The 20,556-nt window shown below is 37.0% G+C and overlaps 1 protein-coding gene across 3 annotated transcripts; it reads left to right on the top strand.

The window, feature by feature from the left end:
* The first annotated feature begins 1,476 nt into the window (after positions 1–1,476).
* LCB1 (long-chain base1) lies at positions 1,477–19,260 on the top strand. 3 transcript variants are annotated; one of them, XM_077377927.1, is made up of 14 exons: positions 1,514–1,609; positions 4,857–4,904; positions 5,053–5,402; positions 5,502–5,596; positions 6,397–6,488; positions 10,708–10,801; positions 10,887–10,959; positions 11,106–11,238; positions 11,957–12,131; positions 14,048–14,188; positions 14,268–14,363; positions 14,463–14,604; positions 18,547–18,674; positions 18,756–19,260. In XM_077377927.1, the coding sequence occupies exons 3-14, from the start codon at positions 5,297–5,299 to the stop codon at positions 18,924–18,926; spliced, it is 1,446 nt and encodes a 481-aa protein (XP_077234042.1). In that variant the 5' UTR covers positions 1,514–1,609; positions 4,857–4,904; positions 5,053–5,296; the 3' UTR covers positions 18,927–19,260. The 3 variants fall into 3 exon arrangements, with proteins under 3 accessions (XP_077234031.1, XP_077234042.1, XP_077234047.1); XM_077377932.1 differs by lacking the exon at positions 1,514–1,609 and adding an exon at positions 4,670–4,732; XM_077377916.1 differs by lacking the exon at positions 4,857–4,904 and having other exon boundaries at positions 1,477–1,609.
* Positions 19,261–20,556: the final 1,296 nt, after the last annotated feature.

The following is a 20,556-nucleotide window of genomic DNA, read 5'->3' as shown; positions in this document are numbered from 1 at the left end:
TTTTAAACTTGATTAAACTAATTAGGCCACCTTAAGCCAATCCAAATTTTAAATACATTTGTTAGATCTCATCAGTCAAAACAGAACTAATAATATTTCGAGTTTGAAAGCATCGGTGTTAGCATTGGATCCTAACAGTCAACATTGGATCGCGCACAAGACATGTGTACGCAATAGGGACCGTTGGTCTTGAGTCATGATGACATGGCCTAAAAAACTAAGAACGATGATAAATTCGCACCCCTCTAACGTGATTTGAGTCATTTGACCTCAAAAAGCGTTAAAGACTTAAAGTCTATCTCAATTTAAGTTACAAGGGGTGCGAATTATCCTAAGGGTATGCGAATTTATCATCTCCCAAAACTAATTACTTTAGTAGCAGTTTGGATGTAGGAAAAATTTTACGATTTTTTTTCATCATGATTTTCAAAAATCTTAGGGCATGTTTTCAGGCAGGAATTTTTTTTTTTTTTTTTTTCATGATAAATTAGTGCTCCCAACTGGTGAGAGAATGGTGGGCAGGTTGGAGAAGGAGAGAAAATACAGAGGGCATGATTGAGATGAGAGTGAGAAGTGGCTAAAAATAATTCCCCTCTCAACTTTCTCTCCGTTTCAAGAGAAATTATATGATGCCCGACCGTGAAGTCACGTGATGGTGGTACCACCCTTGATTTTTGATCCAGCAGCAGCCTCTTAAAAAGTGGGAGCTGTTGGATCTAATATCAACGGGGGTACTGTTTTGACGGTACTTAACGGTCGGCCACCATATAAAACCTCCCTTTTCCAACCCTTTTTTTCACATGGCTGTCCATGTAAAATGTATGGAAAGTTGAGATTTTATATGGTGTAAGTGCTTATAGTCCCGTATTTTTTTTAAAATTATTGTACAGTAGGTTATGGCTTTTTTATATGTTTATTTTTTGTTTTTGCCCTAGGCTAACCCGACCCAACCCGACCCTAGGGTTGAGATACTTAGAGGCTGGTTGGTTGGGTTAGATATTTAAAGTTGACAATCTCGGACCCTAGGGTCCGACTGGGTCCGTTTAGGTTTGAGGGAATTCTCTCTAAGGGCTAGCGTTGGCCCGAACCCGACCCAACACGGCCGAGTTGCAGTCCAAATGATCAATGGACCCTATTTTAAACCTTCGATCAAGAGTGACTAAAAAGAACGAATTAGGGCCGTTGATTTTCGCATGGAACCATCTTACGAATGACGGAATGAGATCTACGTTCCGCATAGAACCACAAGATCGCCATGTGATGTGCCCATCAAAGCAATGACCAAGATCATGTGCCACGTGTGATGATTCTGACCGTCTGTTAGTCAATCTATATTTCTTTCAGGGCGATGATTTTTTCGCCCACCCCAGTAGGATTATGCGCCCCCCTGGTCGAGTATTTGACGTCAAAAAGCGTAAAAAAGCGTTAGACTTTAACGGATTTTGACGTCAATTCACATTCAAGGGTGTGAATAATCCTACAGGTGGTGCGACTTTATAATCACTCTTCTCTGAAGCTTCCTGTTCAAAACAAAAGAATGACCTGGCTTTCAAAGGATCAAATCTCTTTCATTTTTCATTCTCCCTTCTTCATCAGAACGTATTACAAGGTAAGAATTCTTCATGCCCTTTATTGATTTCATTAGGTTTTATTATTTCTTCTTCTTTTTCCCTGCAAAAAGTATTTCAACTTTCGAACTTTCCAACTTTTGAGTAATTTTTCTGTCAATTTACCCAAAACAATCCCTATTTTATAAATCAGTATGTGAATCTAAATCTCTCATATTCACCCTTTCTATTTTTGGTTTTTTTAAGGTCTTTCTAGGTTGAATCTATATATTTTTTTTGAAAGTTAAGGTTGAATCTATGTAAACTGAGATATTAACATGTTACAATCAGACATAGAAATCTTAGAACTTGTTTACCTAAGGCCCTGTTTGGATTGCAAGAAAAACATTTCTTATGGAATTTTTTTTCTGGGTCTTTTTTTTCTTTCAATTATATAGAGGGAAATGGTATAATTACTGTTAATTTGGATGAATATTATCATAAATTGAAGGACCCTCTAAATAAAAATTGAATAGGGTTGGTTCAATTTTGAAATATTTTTCCTGCCTAAGTAATTTTTTTTCCCATTTTCCGGCGTTTTAGTTTCGTCATATCGTGAAAATTCGAGTTACAAAAAAGGCAACTGTAAAATGTCCTTGTGATTTGATGAGCATTTAAATAAATTCAGCCTGTTTCCCGGTATCAGAAATCTCTGTCCATTTAAGGTTTTTTTTTTTGGGTTTATAGATGAGAGAATGCTTGAAATAAACTTTGAATGGTTTTCATGGTTAGCTCTGTAGATTAGTAGTTTACATCTGTTTGTTTGTTTGTTTATTTATTTATTATTATTATTTCATATGTTCGACATAATGTTGTTAAACTATTTAGATCAAAATTGCTAAACAAACATCTACAATCTTTACTGGTAGACTTCGATTAAGCAAAATTGATTGAGACCATCTAGGAATTTGAATCTATGGTTCTACACTGCTTTTTGTAAGAATGTTGGTTTCATCAATTGGATATTAAGAATAAATTAGATTCGATCAAAATTTAATCATAGAATGGAGGTTCAGAATTTATCAAAGATTTCCCCAACCTGCGGAAATGAACACCCTGTCCTAAACCATTGAATCACATAGGTGGAATGACCCAGATAAAAGTTGGCATCGAGGAGTCATAATTAGTCCGATCTCTTCCATTAAAAAAAGAAAATAAAAAATCACAATAGTCTCAAGCCATGAATAGCCTTAACATCCACCACACACATTTTTGTGTCCTTAGATGTAAGAATTGATGTCCATGTCCCGCCTTCTCATTTCGATTCCCTTAAGGCTTCGTTTCTTTCGACGTGAAATGGACTTAAAAGAAATTTTATGCTCATTTTAAGTGTAAAAATGGGCGTAAAATTTTTTTACGCCGAAAGAAATGGAGCTTGAGGAGCAGTTTATTGTATTCCTCTCATCATTCTTTTTGTTTTCTTGTTCTTCTTTTGCCCTTTTCTGCTGTTCTTTCCTTCTTTTCATGAGCTTAAGGAGAAGTTGGAAAATCTTTAAATGTCAAAAAGCTTGGCCAACCGGTTGTATCTAAAGCGGCAATTGTACTGGCTGAAGATGCGGAAGAAACCTGTTCGGCTGTTCTTGGTGGAAGTGAAGAGCATGGGTTGGTTGTTCATGGCAGGAAGCAAAGAGGAAGGTCGTCGAACAAGTGGTATCAGAGCCGGGGCTTGGTAACCCTGGTGTGCCTCCAAGGACAAAAAAAATTCCCTCGGGGAAGATCTCGGTAGCCCCGGTATATACCTTCGAGGACGAGAAAATCCCTCGTGGAAGATCTCGTAGTTCCCACTTTCCTGCCGCATGGAGGGGCAAGATTGTCCATAGTGCTTCCACGTGGAGGGGGAGATTGTTGAGGGTTCCATGTGCAAGGAAAGATCCCACATCGGATATGTAATGAGATGTGGATGGGCTCATAAGGGAATGGGTTCCCTCCCCTTAAATGCTAGCTTTTAAGGGTGAGTTCTACCCAGGTCCCAACACTTAGATTTGGTATTCAATTGTGAGAAAAACGTAGATAAGAATGCCCATTTAATTGCCACGGCCTTTGGATTTCGATGTTTGGAGTTATCCGAAAGCATGGTTTTTGGGTCCTTGATGAAGAACCAGTTTTCTTCCTCGGGTTTTTCCTCGGTGCAGATACATTTCACGCTGATGCATTTTACTAGTTTTCCATACCTTGGGTTTCTACGAATCTAGGAATGCGTTATCATGGAACCCTCCTCTAAAGCCTGTCCATAAACCAGTATGGATGCTGAGAATTGTTTCCGTCCAACACTGAGCTAGGCTTATCTTTCTGAGCTTCTTGTTGAACTGAATAAGTAAAACTTATCTCCCGCTTCAAATTTTTTGTCTACAGTCTGGTGTTTAGAGAAATTTATATCTGTGTAATTCTTGTGTTGAATTCAGAGTAGCTTGGTGACATTGGTCTTTTAAAAACAATAACCACTATATATATATATATATATATATATATATATATATATATATAGAGGAAACTGTTGGTGCGCTTAAGCTCATCAAACTTATGGTGAGCTTAAGCGCCCAATCACATGGGGACCCACTTTGTTAGGATGATTCAAACCATTCATTTGAAAGTCCCTTACATTGATGGGGGGTGTACCAAAAATCAGCTCCGTAGGATCATCCTAACCCCTCCATTTGTGAAGGACAAAAATGGACAGACACAAATCTGCCCATTTTTTGTCCTCCACAAATGGAGGGGTTAGGATGATCCTATGGGGCTGATTTTTGGTACACCCCCTATCTATCATAAGGCCTTGCAAATGAATTGTTTGGATCACCACAGAAAAGTGGGCCCCCATGTGATTGGGGAGCTTAAGCGCACCATAAGTTTGGTGCGCTTAAGCTCACCAACAGTTTCCTCTTATATATATATATATATATATATATATATATATATATATTGTGATAGTCAATCATAGCCACTATTGTTATTGGTAAATATTTGGGTATTTGGCCAAAAAATTGAAGGTTGTCATTTTGGTTATTTGTCAAAATGTTGCATAAAATCTTTCTTGATTGTACTTTCAGGGGGTGGGGATGTTTGTGGTAAGGGTTCCTCCCTAATGTGCTTCATGAGTTTATGTAATATATGTGCAACCTATGAGAGTATGTTGCTGTTCATTCACAGAAAAAATCATGTTTCGTAGTGTCCCGTGCCACTTTTTTGGTTTATGTTGGTTGCTCTGGGTATACTTTCTCTTACCAGATGTATTTATATTTCTCGTCCCAGACCCCGCAATGCCAGGAGCTTCGTGCACTGGGCCGCCCATTCTATAATGTATTATATATGCAACCTTATGCATGCTTGTTCTTTTCCATGCTATATTTTCTTCTTTTCCCCTTGTAATGCAGTTTGGTTTTTTTTTTTTCTCTTGATCATGAATTAATGTATATTTTCCAATTTTTTGCTACAATTAAATCAACAGGCTGACCTCACAGGCAAGATCTCCACTTCTATTATAAACTGGGACATGACTATAACTATAAAAGCGACTGGAAATTTGAATTAGGTGCCAATCATCTTGATCCTCAGAGTAACAAATTTGTAGTATCTACATCAAAGCTCATGTATTTGGTGTTTTGTCTTTCGCCAAAAAACATCCTTCTTTGAAGTTTCACCTTAGGCGTGGAACTCTGCATGCTAAATTTCACACTAAATTCTTGGATGCGATGGCATCAACTATTATGAATATAACCAGCACCACATTAGATTGGTTGGTAGTGGCTTTTGATGCTCCTCTTGCTCGAGCTGTTGTTTTCGGAGTGCATATTGGTGGTATGTCCTTCAATTCTTGTTCTACTTGATGTCTTTATTTCACATCTTCATTTGAGTTATATCCTTATAAATCTACATTGCTTTATCTTGTGGTTGAAGGGCATCTAGTTGTGGAAGCCCTTCTTGTGGCAGTCATCCTTTTTTTACTTTTTCAGAAGAGTTACAAGCCCCCAAAACGGCCTTTGACGGAGAAGGTTGGTGTGACAACTGCCTATTTAAAGTAAAGATATCGGCAATTACAAGCATCTTGGTGTATCATTCTAGTATTTATTAGATGGTTAATTCGTGAGCTTTTTATAAATTTCAACTTGCATTCTTTTATTTTCTCACATAAAGCGGGTATAATTTAGTTCTCTTTATGGTTTAAGTGGGATACGTATCTCATTAAAGGCAAGAGCTCTGTGAAGAAACTGACTCATATTGCTTAACTCATGGATATTTCATACAAATTACATGATCAGTATGCTTTTCATCCTTTATGTTTTACCATATGATAGAAAGATAGATGTCTTATATTTTACACCTTCACGATGATGAAAGATTTGGTATTTTCTATCCTCTAATTTTCACATTATTAATAAATGTTTGGCAAATTTATTTGTATTGAGATTAAGCCACTGAAAATTTTTACACACAAATGTTTGATTTTGTTTTCAATGGAGATCCATCATACTTGCAGTTTCTTCCTACCTGGATACTGTCTTTTCTTGTGGTACCATCTTAGGCCCTTGTTATTGGGATTTTTTTAATGAAATCTATGAAAGCTGGTGGCCCTTTGGGCGTGTGAATTGTTTCATATTTAAATATCTTTCTGTTTGGTGGAATTTTGCATGCTATTTTTTGTTGTTGTTATCTCCTAGTCTTATTAACTTTTCAGCATCTTCTCAATAGCGCATTTTCCTTTCTCTTCCATTTAATGCGTAGCATTGGACTTTTGGAAATTATTACCCTTTAAATGAAGAGCTGGTGAGAAGTGCAAGTGGCTTGTTTGTAGGAAATAGATGATCTTTGTGAAGAATGGGTCCCAGAATCTCTTCATCCTCCTATTACAGAGGGAATGGAATTTGAACCTCCAATATTGGAAAGGTAAAAAATAATTGACTACATTTTTTTTTATTTTGCACCCATAGTGTATAAAGTTGTGGCTTCCCTGTGCCTTTTTTCGTATATGTGTTGGTTGCAACATGTTTTATATCACTTGTACTATTTTTGGTGGTGTAGTCCATTAACTCCTTGACTACTTGCTGCCTTTTGTTTTCCAATGAACAATATGGGTTTTTTCAATGGTAGATGTAGAAGTTGGAGAAAGCAAAAACAAACCATGGAGATCGAGGGGCTCTCAATACACAAAGCATGACAATTAAAAAATAAAAATACAGGGAAGCAATAAAAATAGGAAACACAAAATAAGGGCAGAAGAAATTGAAAGGACGATATCACATCGCTGTGAACCTCAGATCGAGCAAGCCTATCTGCTTCACTGTTTGCAGATCATCACACATAATCTGAATGTCATGACTCCCAATCAGATCTCATTTCGCCTCAACCACCTCTGTCAATCTCCACGGATAACCGGAGCCATATCTAACCCATTTAACAACTCTGAGGGAGTTGTCCAGTGATGACATGATAAGGGAAGCCTAATTGAGAAGATGGAAACCAAAACGAAAGGCTATGACTTCCGCCTTATTTGAATCTTTGTCTCCAAAGGACTCAGAGAAGGCTAATCTAATCTCTCTCTCTCTCTCTCTCTCTCTCTCTCTCTCTCTCTCTGAGCTCCTCCCAAGACCCCCAATGCTAGCTGAACTTGAATTTTCGAGACTCGAACAATATCGGAGTTCAACTTCAGAAATCTCGGAGGAGGGTTCCACTTGGGGCTGGGGTATTTTTTCCCTCAACAACTCAACTTTTTCCATCAATAACTCAGCAAGATCTCTTCGAAGGATCAGTAAAAGGCAAGGAAGCAGGATTCTTCCCTGGGAGCCTTCGATTCCCGCTCTGGCAACCTTGAGCAGGATTCTTCCCTCGGAGCCTTTTATTCCCGCTTTTGATTCCCACTCTGGCAACCTTGGTAAAAGGTAGTCACCAGATAGCCTTTGAACAACCTTTGAACAGAGGGAGGCATGTTACCCATTGATCACCATTCAGAGAGCTTGCATTTGGATATAGTGCCATCTTCTAGAAACATTTTTAAAGACTCCTATGTTCCTTTCTTTCTAGACTAACCAAATTACAGCAGCAAGATTGAGATTCCAAAGAGTTTTGCCTCTAGACGGCCAAGGCGTGAATTCGCATGCTTCAAATAAATCTACAATGTGACCTGAAAGAGCTCAGTTAACCCTGAAAAGATTAAAAATGAAATTCCAAACTTAGCTAACAAATCTACAATGAATCAGAATATGGCCAACAGACTCAACATCATAAATGCAATGGGCACAATGATTGACAATGATTTTCTATTTGTGATGGAGGACATCAATTATCAGGATCCTGTTAAAAGGCAAACGGACCAACAAAATACCTCGACACTGAGAGACCTTAGATTATCCATGCTTTTCTAGTGGGAGACATGCAGGCTTATCCGACTAGATGATTATAAAAAGGCAGAACAAAGAAATTTCTAGTTGGATCCTATTCCCAAATTCTCCAATTTGAATAATGTCTCGTAAGATATATTGCATTGATTCTAAGGAGAGATGCAACCAAATCCACCTCCCAGCGAGAAAAATTCCTCTAAAGCCTCAAGGTCCATCCCACATTCCCATTTCACCTACTGAAGGAGCCAGTGACTCTTATTCCAACACCTCCCCCCCCCCCCCCCCCCTCACCACACACACACACACACACAAAAACAGATACAAAAAATAGGGGCCTTCCTATGAAGTCTGAGGAAGTCCACTCTCAGAGGATGGCTACCTGCACTATTCGCCTATCCAAAATCTAATATTCTCTTTGTTGCCCACTCTAAATTGAATTCCCTCTTGGAATAGTACCTAATCTTTTTTATGTCTCCAGACTGATGACCTTGCGCTTAGAAATCATCCTTCGACTTCCAACCCCCAAAGCTGGAACCATATTTTTACTCAATGACCAATCTCTCGAGGCTTTCCCTCTGATTTCCAAATTTTTACAGCCACTTTCCAAGGAGAGCCTTTTTCATCAATTTTAACCTTTAAAACCAAAACCCCCTTCTTTTCTTGGTTTGCAGAGTTTTTTCCCAATGACATTAGTGGTACTTCCTAGATGTCTTGTCCTCATTCTAAAAAAAATTCCTTTGAAGCTGTTTAATTCACCTAATGACTGACACAGGACATTGAAAAATCTACATGAAGTAAATGGGGAGATTAGCGAGCACAACCTTGATAAGGTTGATTCTTCTCCCTTGCAATAGCAACCATTTCTTCCATGGGAATTATCTCTTTTACTCTCTCAATCAACGGATTTCAAAGGCCTTGGCCGGCCTGGCTACGCACAATAAGATACCTAAGTGTTGGGGATTGACCCAAGCTTACAACCAAAAGCAATAGCATACTCCTCGGTCTTGAAGTCCTCCATGTTGACATCCATGATCACCGGCTTTGTGAAGTTTATTTGTTGATGTAAACGGCTTTATAGCATCTTAAAACGGCCTTACGATTTCTTTCTTACACCTATTTAGGCAATTAAAAATCAAAGTGTCGTCATCATATTGAAAATGATATCCATCCACTCCAGGCCTACGAATTGAAAATTCCTTGATAAGTCCTCTGGATCTGGCTTTCGACATCATTTTGCTGGGAGCATTCACTAAAATAGTGAATAGAAAAGATGATAAGACGTCACTTTGACAAAGACCTCTAGAGGTTTTAATGAAACTCCTCGGGTGTCATTCACAAGAGTTGAAACCCAAGCTAAAGACAAACAATTTCTCATCCACCCATGCCACCTGTCTCCAAATCCCATTCTAACTGTAAGATACTCTACACATCCCCATTCTACCATGTCATATGATTTTTCCATGTCTATTTTAGAAAGAACACCCTTTCTCCCACATCGATGGTAGTAGTCCACAACTCGTTGGCTAATAAAGTTGTCCACAACTCGTTGGTTAATAAAGCGCCATCGATAAGTTGCCTACCATCATTAAAGGCACATTAAGCTCTAAGGATAATGTGATGTAGGCTAGGGAGAGAGATGAAGAATAGAAGAAGAAGAAGAGTAGAGGAAGAAAAAGAGAAGGAAAGGGAAGAAGAAGGGGAAAGAAGAAGGTACAAGAGAATAAAGAATTAGAGGGAGAAAAATCAGTAATTCAATATTATTCAAAAAGCTACTTCTCTAATACATGAGGCCCTCATATATAAGCAATACAATAAGGGCGATGATAAATTCGGTCTCCCTGTTGGAGAAATTCGCTCCTTTTAACGTTAATTGACTCCAAAAGCGTTAACGTCTGCCACATAACCCCCTTTAACTGTTTAGTAGTCAAAGTATTCCACATACCCTCCTTTAACCGGTTAATTCTCTCTCTCTCTCTCTCTCTCTCTCTCTCTCTCTCTCTCTCTCTCTCGGATACTCCATCTCTCGCGTGCCTGCCCGCTACCTTCTTGGCCAAGCGACGGACATGCTGAAATGCAACAGAAGACAATCTCACCCAATCAAACATCTCATCAAACAAACTATCAAATATGCTAGGTGGATTTTGCTCTCCACTTAGCAAACAGATGACGTTAAATGAGTCCCCTGCTACCCTCTTGTAAAGATTTGAGTGTCTTTTCTTTTTTAGAAGGCAAAAGAGCAATCTCTACTTTTCCCATCCGAAAGGTGCATGTATGTTTACGGTCATCATGGGTGATATGTCTATCATATTGCCACGGCCTCGCTAGGAGTATGTGGCAAACATCAATAGGAACTACAACAAGAGGGACAAGCTGTCCCCAAAAGAGTGACACTTGCCATACTTGCAAAAACATTCAAGAAGCCTGCTAAATGTAATGTAATTTTTCTTGGTTTTCTACACATTATTCAATTTTTGATGAGGATGGTTAGCTAGCCGTTGCTAAAGGTGAACATGAAAACATTTTGGTGAATGCATCGGACTCTTCTTTTTTGTTGTATACTTATTGTACTTTCCTACTATAATTTTAGTTCTGTGATGTGTACTGCTGAGCAAGTATTTGTTAGAGATGGTCATCATCTTCTGATCATTTGCACCTGGTGAAGATGACTATCTTTGCACATTTACTGAGTGTATTTTCCTATAACTAACAAAGGGATTTTCATCATATATGTGCAATTCAGTTCCTTCTCATAAGTTGGTTTTGTGCAGTGCTGCGGGGCCCCACACAGTGGTCAGTGGCAAGGAAGTGGTGAACTTCACTTCAGCAAACTATCTTGGGTTAATTGGGCATGAAAAGATAATTGTGAGAAAATCTACCCATTCATTTAATTTGCAAATTTGGTTGGTCTTTACTTAAATGAAGGCATCTTAGCTTGACTGCGTCTCAGGAATCATCTACGGCTGCATTGGAGAAATATGGTGTTGGTTCTTGTGGTCCTCGTAGTTTCTATGGGACAATTGGTAAAACCTAGCATCTTGCTACTATTCACATTTGAGACCAAGTACTTTTTGAAGAACTTGGGTTTGTTTCTTGTAAAGAGTTGTTGAGGGTTCACTTCTTTTCTGCTATATACATGTATTCTACTAATAAGTTGCATCTTTTTTAGATATCCACCTCGACTGCGAGGACAAAATTGCAAAATTTTTGGGAACTCCTGACTCAATCCTCTATTCATATGGGATTTCTACTATTTTCAGCGTGATTCCTGCATTTTGTAAGAAAGGCGACCTTGTCATTGCGTGAGTATATGGTAGCATTGTTGTTTAGTAGTTTTATTTATCTGATGAATGGATGAGGATGTAAAATTTGATTAGTCTGGCAAGACTGCTTTTCAAGTTAATGAGAATTTCTGTGAGTTTATGGAAATTTATATCTTCATCTAAAGCATAAATAAACTCATGGACTTGTTGAAAATATATGGTTTACTTTCTGATGTAGAATGATTGTAGGTAGGCATTCAGGATCCACTAGCTCGGTAGTACTTCACCAAGTACATTTGTATTAGTGGAGCTAAATAGGGCTCAAAAATAAAGTTGAAATTTTTTGCTGTTTGATGCAATCACATGTTCAGTTCGATAGTTGGTTTTTGTTTATAGATTATTTTTAAGCATTTTTCCTGATCAAAGCAAAATATTTTTTTACATGGGGGATGTTCTCCTTTCATAGTATTGGTTTAGGAGAGCTGGTGCAGCCTGAATTTAAATGAATATGGTGATTTTTGTCTCATTTCTTGGGCTTAATGAAGCTCAAACACACACCAAATCAATTCAGCTTTCATTTTGGTGCTTGGTTTATTGTTCTTGCCTTTCTTGATAATGGTTTTTCGCCTACATTGTTTAATCAGCTGTACTTGGTATTTGCCAGAATTAGTCGCTGTTTAGTTTTTAATTTAGTTGGCATGAGGTTTCAGATATGCATTTCCACTCATGATTTTGCTGCTACTTTTTTTTTCTCCAGAGATGAGGGTGTGCACTGGAGCATACAGAATGGCCTTTATCTTTCCAGAAGCACAATTGTGTATTTCAAGCACAATGATATGGAGTCCTTAGAAAGTACTCTGGAGAAAGTTACTCGAGAAAATCGTCGAGTAAAAAAGCTACGACGCTACATTGTGGTTGAAGCCGTATACCAGGTAGTCATGATGGTTTTATGTATCAGTTCTAATTAGTCCCTAACATACCTTCTACTTTTTCATCTATTGTTTACTAGATGTTAATATTCTCTTTTTTTGAAGAGGTAGATGGTAATATTCTTAGTTGTGATTTAATCCTGTAGACAAACCAAGAAAGGAGGGAAGAAGAAAAGAGAGGAAAAGAGTTATTGGGTTTCAAAGTTAAACTCGACGACTCCTTATGCTTATTTTTATAGGAAAACAGTTCCAAAACGAGATCCCTTCTAGTTCTCAAAAATAAAGACTGGATAAGTATTGCCGATCGATTTGGCAATCTTAAAGTGTAGTCGAGATATGTGCCCCACTTTTTTTGTTTTATGCGCAGTTGTCACGATAGAAGATCCCGTGCTTTTTTTTAGCACGGGATCCTGTTTTGCTAGCAACCCTCTAAAACAAACATTATATAATTACAAGAATGCCCCCATATGATGGCCCCCATATGAAATATTTCAACACTCCCTCTCAAGGGGAGCATAGATATTGACCATGCCCAACTTCACAATGTAGACGAACTTTGGTTTGGCAACCCCTTTAGTTTAAACATTGTAAGTTGATCCCCAATCTTCATAAATGGCAAGCGAATCTCCTTTAGAAGAAACTCTCTCTCAAACAAAATGCTAGTTAACGGTTAACCTCTATGTGTATAGTACAATCATACCGAACTAGATTATGAGCTATATTAATAGCAATTTTACCGTCGCAATAAATCTTCATGGGCATTTCCACCTTCACTCTCAAATCATTTAGAAGAATCCTTAGCCAAAGTAATAAGGCAACCCCATTGCCCATTGCCCATGTCCCCATACCCTATGTCACAAATACCTCCTATATTTTCAAAATATAGCGTTTTTATTGTGACATATAGGTAAAACTATAAAATCTCGAAATAATCCCGAGATTTTAAAAATATAGTGATTTTTTCATTTTTATCATAAAATATCACGATAATATCCTGTTATTTTTATTTTATATTTTTTTCTTAAATTTTATATATTTATATTTTTTAAATAATTTTATTTTTATCGTTTTTCCCGATATAAACCCGAAAAAGATAATTTTTTTATAATATATCCGAAGATTTTCCCTTGCCTTGAAATTCCTGAGAACGATATTTGTGACATATACGTATATTACAAATATCGTTCTCAGGAATTTGTCTGCAAGGGAAAATATCGATATATATTAATTTTTTTTGGGTTTATATAGGGAAAAAATGATAAAAAAATTATTTAAAAATGTAAATATATAAAATTTAAGAAAAAATATAAAATAAAAATACTGTAAAAATATCGGGTTAATATCGTGATATTTGATGATAAAAATGAAAATATCGCTATATTTTTAAAATCTCGGGATTATTTCGGGATTTTGTTGTTTTATCAAAATATCGCGATAAAAACACGATATTTTGAAAATATCGGAGATATTTGTGACATAGCTTGAGATTTTAAATGACCTGATTTTAAAAATATCGGGTTAATATACTCAGCTTCAACACTTGATCTAGCCACAATTGGTTGTCTTGGTCCTCCAAGAAACTAAATGACCTCCCACAAATGTACAATAACCACTAATAGAATGTCTATCATTACATTGTTTATTTTTGCTGGTATTGGATCTACATTTTCGTACTTTTACACTTACAATATGAACCATAGGATTCACGTTTTTGGTTCCTCATGCAATATAATTACTTGAACTAACTAAATTAACACCCCAAAATAGCTCTGCATCTAATATATTTCAGATCATCTACGAATCACAGTTTGTCGATGCTAAAATATTATATCTTTGTTTGTATGTTGCATACATGTTTACCTGATGAGAATTTCCAGAATGACTTCTGAGATAATTGTTAATCTTTTTGCATGGTGCAGAATTCTGGTCAAATTGCTCCACTTGATGTGATTGTCAGATTGAAAGAGAAGTATAAGTTCCGAGTTGTGTTGGATGAGAGCAATTCATTTGGTGTGCTTGGCAGTTCTGGAAGAGGTCTTTCTGAATATTTTGGACTACCGGTATGTCTTAGGAAACTGGTTAAATTTGTGAGCTATTCTCTTTGTATTTCTTGGAATTTATGAATCTTTTGTTATGCAGATTGGAAATATCGATATTATAACAGCTGTAATGGGGCATGCATTGGGTACAGCTGGAGGATTTTGCACTGGAAGTGTAAGAGTTGTTGATCACCAAGTAAGGATGAAATTCCTCGATGTTAGTGAAAAATTTCAAATATTAAAAGATATTGAATTTATCAGAGGCATGATATATATATTTTTCTTTTTCTTTCAGCGTCTTAGTAGCTCTGGATATGTCTTTTCTGCATCTTTACCTCCTTATCTCGCTAGTTCTGCAATTACTGCCCTTGATATTTTGGAGGAAAATCCTAATCTGCTCACAAAGCTGAAGGAGAATGTTGCTTTTTTATGGAAAGGTTTGTTTTGACATAGCTTTAATTTACACAATGCGATAAATGGGTTATGTATGGTGAGGCTATGTTGTGTTGTTGTTTTATCTGATTCCCTAAAATGATAGTATAAGATTGTTGCAACTACGCTAGATCTTATATTTGTGCCTGTTTCATTTTAGTTCTTAAGGTATTTTGGAGTTGAAAAAATAATTCTTGTTAAGTTCATACAAAATCTAATGAGAAATTTTAGGAGCTAGACTTCAAAAACAAGCCAACAAATTAGATAAAACAGCAATAGTGACCAAAGATCACAAATAGGGAGCAATAGCCTTTCAAGATCAATTTTCAAATCGTGACAATAAAATTGCTAACAATCCCTAAATATGCTTCAATGCCCTTTACGAATGCAGCATCGCTGAGAACTATGCTTTCAAAGTGAAGTGAGCCCCTATGTGTAAGTTTCCCTATGGCGAGACTATGTTGAGTTGTCATTTTATCTAATTTCCTGAAGTGTCAGCATTAGGTTGTTGCAACTTTTCCTGGATCTTATATTTATGCCTCTTTCATTTTTGGTTCTTAAGGTATTTCTGGAGTTGAAAAAATAAATTTTGTTAAGTTCATACAAAATCTAATGTGAAATTTTAGGAGTTAGACTTCGAAATCAAGCAAACAAATTAGAGAAAACTGCAAAAACTGTGACCAAAGATCACAAATAAGGAGCAATAGTCTTTCAAGATCAATTTTCAAATCGTGACCATAGAATATCTAACAATCTCCAAAAATTCTTCTAAAGCCTTTACTCATAGGGCACTGCTGATCCCTTGAGGTCGCAGGTTCGATCCCAGCTTACTGACCGACACACCCCCCTCGCAAAAAAAATAAAAAAATAAAAAAATAAAAAAAATAAATTAAAAAAGGGCATCACTGATCTAAAGTGAAGCAAGCCCCTGTGTCTATGTTTCTCTTGCACAACGGAAACAGTTGGATACTATTAACTATTAAGGCTGTTCCGAACCCAAATCATGCCCGTATTAGTATATATTGTAAGTTTGCTTGCTGAGAGGAAAGTATCCCTTAGTCCTTTCTCAGCTCGACATTTGAATAAGAACAGAATGAATAGGAGTAATTTCACTTAACTGAACGTCAACTTATTTGTTAGGAGGAGCAATTTCACTTAACTAAACGTCAACTTTTTTTTTTTTGAAGTGGTAAGTCAATACTAAACGTCAACTTATTTGTCACAGAATACTTATATTAATGCTAAGGTATATCGATACTTTCTGATTGCCAAGTTATGCATTCCTGTCCTGTTCAAGCGCCTACTAAACAAACAACATAACAATTTAACATACACTGTAAACAACCCTAAAACTCTCTTCTAATCTTAAAGCACTATTATCATCCGATCCTAGGTTTTCATAACCCTTATAATCCTTTTCTAAAGACAAGGATTTGTAGAACTAAAATTAGAAACGTTTTTTTAATGGCCGACTAAAATTAGAAACTTAAATAACCAAAATGCTAATTTTTGTCGCAAATCCAAACACTAAATTTTCAGTGGCCTTTTGAGGTCTAAAATGATGAATCTTGAAAAGGATATTGAAATAATTATTGTAACCCTTCAAGAAGTATTCAAAATAAAATATAATTCACATCGAATGGACGCTCAAGCACAAAATTACACCCTCTAGAAGAAAATATTTATCTTACCAAAGAAGATTAGGTAATATCCAATTCTTGCAAATCCGTCAAGTCAATCCTTATCCAGTTACTACAAATCTGCCAATTCATGTATGCATGAGGGATGGTCTTTTCATTTCAACAAATGTAGCAACATCCCAACAAATCCGTTGGATAATCTTTCCATTTGAGCAAAATGTGTTGGTTCCATGTGCTGGCATATGTTGAAATCATCTGTGTAGCATTGTAAGGAAGCTATTTTGCCCCCCTTTTGTTCCATTTAGGAGCTAATGTGGGACCACTCTTTGGTCGGTCTTGTCGGTTCTAGGGTTGCATCAAAACTGCAACCATATAAATTTATCCTTAAAATTTCAATCTACTGAAATTTCCATCCGAAATTGATATGTTTCCATTTTCATCACTATCGAAACGCAAGTTGGAGAACTTGTTTGGCTAGCACAATCTGCATCACTAATAAGTCATACATTTTATTGCGACTATTAGCAAGTCCAGAAAGAATTGCATCTTTGTAAAAGAATTTATTGTTTGTCTTCACCACCATTTTCTTTTTCTTTTTCTTGGTTGCATTGTGATGCAGTGCAAAGGATGAACAAGTGAAGGATGTAAGGGGAATTCTGCTTCCCTTGAGATAGGGCCCCACTTGTTATTTCCGTAGGGTGTAATTTTTGGTTTATTTTAAGTCGTGTAGTTAGTTGATAGGTCTTATTGTCTTCTCAGGGAAATCTGAGGAGCAGGGGTACTTATCGGAAGAATTTGATGATATGTTATCAATCGGGGACGTGTTTGGGGTTGGATATGAAGAAGATTTGGGGGCCACGAAGGAGATGTTCATGGCTATGGCTGCAAGAGATTTGGAAGAAAAAAAAAGGAGAAAGTGACTGCAAAAAAGATTGGGGAGGGGGACCCTGATAAGTAATGGGTTCTCTTCTCTGATCAGTCTAAGTGTTTTAGTCTCTTCAGCTTAGTTTTTCAGTCTTTGTCCCTGTTTAGTATAACTTCTTCTAAGTTTCTGGGTGTTTGAACTTCTGGGGTAATAGGAGTAATTTTGATGTTGGGGAGACTATCTTGGGTGCTAGAGCACAAGTAGATTGCAATCCCTTGGGTACGGTCGTGATTTGAGTTTGATTGCTTGGCTGAGAAATTGCAAGGAAGGTAGGCAATGTCTTGGATGGAGAGGAAGTTTCTTTTTGAATTATTAGTCACGGTCTTTAAATTTAGAATCAGTGAGGAAAGTTTGGAATGAACATGGTTGTAATAGTAGCAGTTAATAATTTGTCTGCATCAAGTTGGGCTACACTATAATCAATTAAGGCTTGAGAGGCCATGGTCTTTCGCCTAGATTGGTTCTTCATCTGGATCTATTTGCTCTGCTATTTGGGAGGAGTAGTTGTCCCATATAATATCAAATTCTAGATGTGCCGAGGAAAGTATTAGATCCTCAAGAGCTTGAGAGACCATGGGCTTTCGCTTGTCGAGGCTATGCTGCCTGGAAGCTATTCTACCCTTTTTTTTAGTAAAGGAATGTGATGGTGTTGCTGCTAACAAGTGTTGGGGTTTTTTTGGAGGTTGTTTGAGGAAGACGATGGAGGTAGGTTGGAATGATTGAAGTGCAGGGCAGTTGGTTGGGCATGGTCGGGGAAAGTTTCTTTTTGGATTTGTTGTAGTATAAGGCCCACCCATGGCATGGTGAAGGAAGATAGGACCCAGATTGTTGTTGTTTTTGTTTCAGTCTTTCTTGTTGTTGTTTTTGTTTCAGTCTTTCGTTGTTGTTTTTTATGTTATTAGGACGGCCCCTACTTGCTTTTAGTCACAAGTTTTAGAAAGGAAAGAGCTTGCAAGTTTTAGTTATAGAAGTTGTAAGTTGTAGGGGGTCAAAGTCTTTGTGAAATTTGTGTTAGAAATTGGATGTCATTGAAAATGGATATAAATATGAATGTAAAGCCTCTTTTGGGGCAGATACTATTTTCATGAATGAGAAAAAGGTTCTTGGGAAAGTTTGCGTGGGTACACTTGTGCTTTGCCAGTTCTTGATCATAGGATCGAATAAGACATATTGCATGTGCTACTCCCATCACCTTAGATGTTTTTTGTCCAACAACTATCTGCAAATAGTAAAAGTATAATTATGATAGTTAAAGCACAAACATCGGTCTTCCTGTCAACAAGCTGATATATTAATCATTAATGGCTGTGTGTTCTATTTGGATAATTTGATCCATTTCTTTATTAAATTCATCAAGAAAATTTTCAACTGGACACGTGCAGGATTGTCAGATATACCGGGTCTGTCTATAGCAAGCAATCCATTATCGCCTATCGTCTTTCTCAAACTAAAGAATTCAACAGGCTCCTTCAAGAATGATTTAAAGCTTCTCGAAGATATTGCCGATCGTGTAAGACTACTTGAGTATACACTGATATATATATTTGGCTATTTCGAAGTAATTCTTTCTCTGATAGTTGCTCCTCTGCAGGCGTTGAAGGAACACTCCGTGTTTGTAACAACTTCTAGAAGGTCTATTCTTGATAAGTGCCGTCTCCCGGCAGGTATCCGCATTTTTGTTTGTGCTGCTCATTCAGAGTCAGATCTTCTGAAGGCATCTGAAGCATTGAAGAGAGTTGCTGCCTCTGTACTTGTATTGTAACTTACAAGCGCTCGTCCAGTCTTTCTTAATAGCAACTCTTCCAGTAGGGGGCGACAGATTGTAACCAGCAAAGAAGGGAAAAGAGAGCCCCTGGGATATTAAAACTCTGGGTAATTTCTTGTTTCTCGACTATTAGAAAATGGATATTCCTTTCCATTTGAAAAAAAAAAAGAACATGGATATTCCTTTGATCTTTCTCAACTTGTAAATAGAGTTTAATTCTTATTTGCTGTTAATTTTACTGCGTTGTTCAGTCAACAATTGTTTAGGTTTTTTAACGTTGAGGATAATTTTCCTGTGTTTAGTGCTTCTAATGTGTTTTTTGTTTATTGCTTCTGTTTCGTATAATTTCCTTATGCTCCATAATAAGAATTCTATTCAAACAACTTATGTTGAATGGATAGAGAAGAACAAAAAGAAAAGGGAAAACGGAAAAAGCTTCATACGTTGAATGAAATGTGTGTTACTCTTAAACCTTGATTCCCTGCTTAAACTGACAATTAGTTGTAGGAGGCTGCTAAAAGCTCTCCTGGTTTCTCTTCTATCTGGGGTGGCCTGAAATTTCGTGATGAAGTATTTCCCTCCTATTTTCCTAAGATCATAAATCCACTATGCCTCCATTAATTGTGCATATTCCTCACCTTAACCCTCAACTTAGACAAGTTGAGAGTTAATATTTCTCTAATAACTAATATTCATGCTAAAAAGGAGATCTTTCAAAGTTAATAGAGAGTATTAGTTATCAGTTCTCTGTATATTGCTTTTTTCTTTGCAAACTTTATCATTGAACAAGGATATCATGATTTGGGCTAGAAATGCTTAGAGGGTGCTTTTGATTGTGTTTTTAGGGCTTCTTTTAGGGTTAACCTAAACAACTTTATTCTTATCTTTCATAGATTTTATTCGTTTTGTTACAAATTTTGCCTTCATATCATGCTCCTCTACATGATTCTTTTGATTGATGATCAAATTGCATGTTGCTTAACAAGCTATTTACTGCTAACCATTGATAGCTGTATTTTGTGCCCCCACCATTTTATTGTCTATCCTCTATGTCTAGGGAATTCCTAGAGGTGATTCTCTTATTATGGAAAAGAATATTATCACTCCATTGTTCCGGTAATGGCACTCCGCGCTCTATTATAACACTTATTCCGATTAGAAAGTGATTAGCTTTTGGAAATTAATGTATTTGGGTTGTCGGTATCAGGTACTGGAATCAGCGTCGATTCTGATTCTGCCAGATTCCGGTATTTGGTTCGAGAAAATGAACGGAATCTGTCATTGGGGTGGAATTAAAGAGGGAAAAAATGACATAATATATTTCCAGCTCCAAGAGATGGTTTTCTGATTCCACTCAGGTTGGTGTGGATTTTTTATTAGAATTTTTTTTAATTAAATTTTTATTTTTTTCCATTCTGTTTACAAGGGAATTAGAATAGGAATCGGTTTCCGGCTGTCCAGACTGTGAGTTACATGCTACAGTAGGGGTGCGACCTCACTCAAACTGCAATGAGGCGCACATCTGGAGCGTCCATTGGATTTTGACTGCTGAGATTAAAAGCCTACAAAATGACCCACCTCTAGTTGGGAGGAGACGATAATTGAGTAAAAATAAGGCCCTGTTCGT

This window comes from Tasmannia lanceolata, unplaced genomic scaffold, assembly GCF_043159265.1.
Source record: "Tasmannia lanceolata isolate RefF3 unplaced genomic scaffold, GAP_Taslan_0.1 ptg000002l, whole genome shotgun sequence".
Lineage (NCBI taxonomy): Eukaryota > Viridiplantae > Streptophyta > Magnoliopsida > Canellales > Winteraceae > Tasmannia > Tasmannia lanceolata.
This window is presented reverse-complemented; position numbering and strand designations above follow the sequence as displayed.

Excerpts from the sequence above, each read along its gene's own strand:
- LCB1 (XM_077377916.1), top strand. The coding sequence starts at position 5,297 with ATGGCATCAACTATTATGAATATAACCAGCACCACATTAGATTGGTTG. Across the intron at positions 5,403-5,501 it reads TTTCGGAGTGCATATTGGTG|GGCATCTAGTTGTGGAAGCC; the intron begins GTATGTCCTTCA and ends TTGTGGTTGAAG. Across the intron at positions 14,364-14,462 it reads TAAGAGTTGTTGATCACCAA|CGTCTTAGTAGCTCTGGATA; the intron begins GTAAGGATGAAA and ends TTTTTCTTTCAG.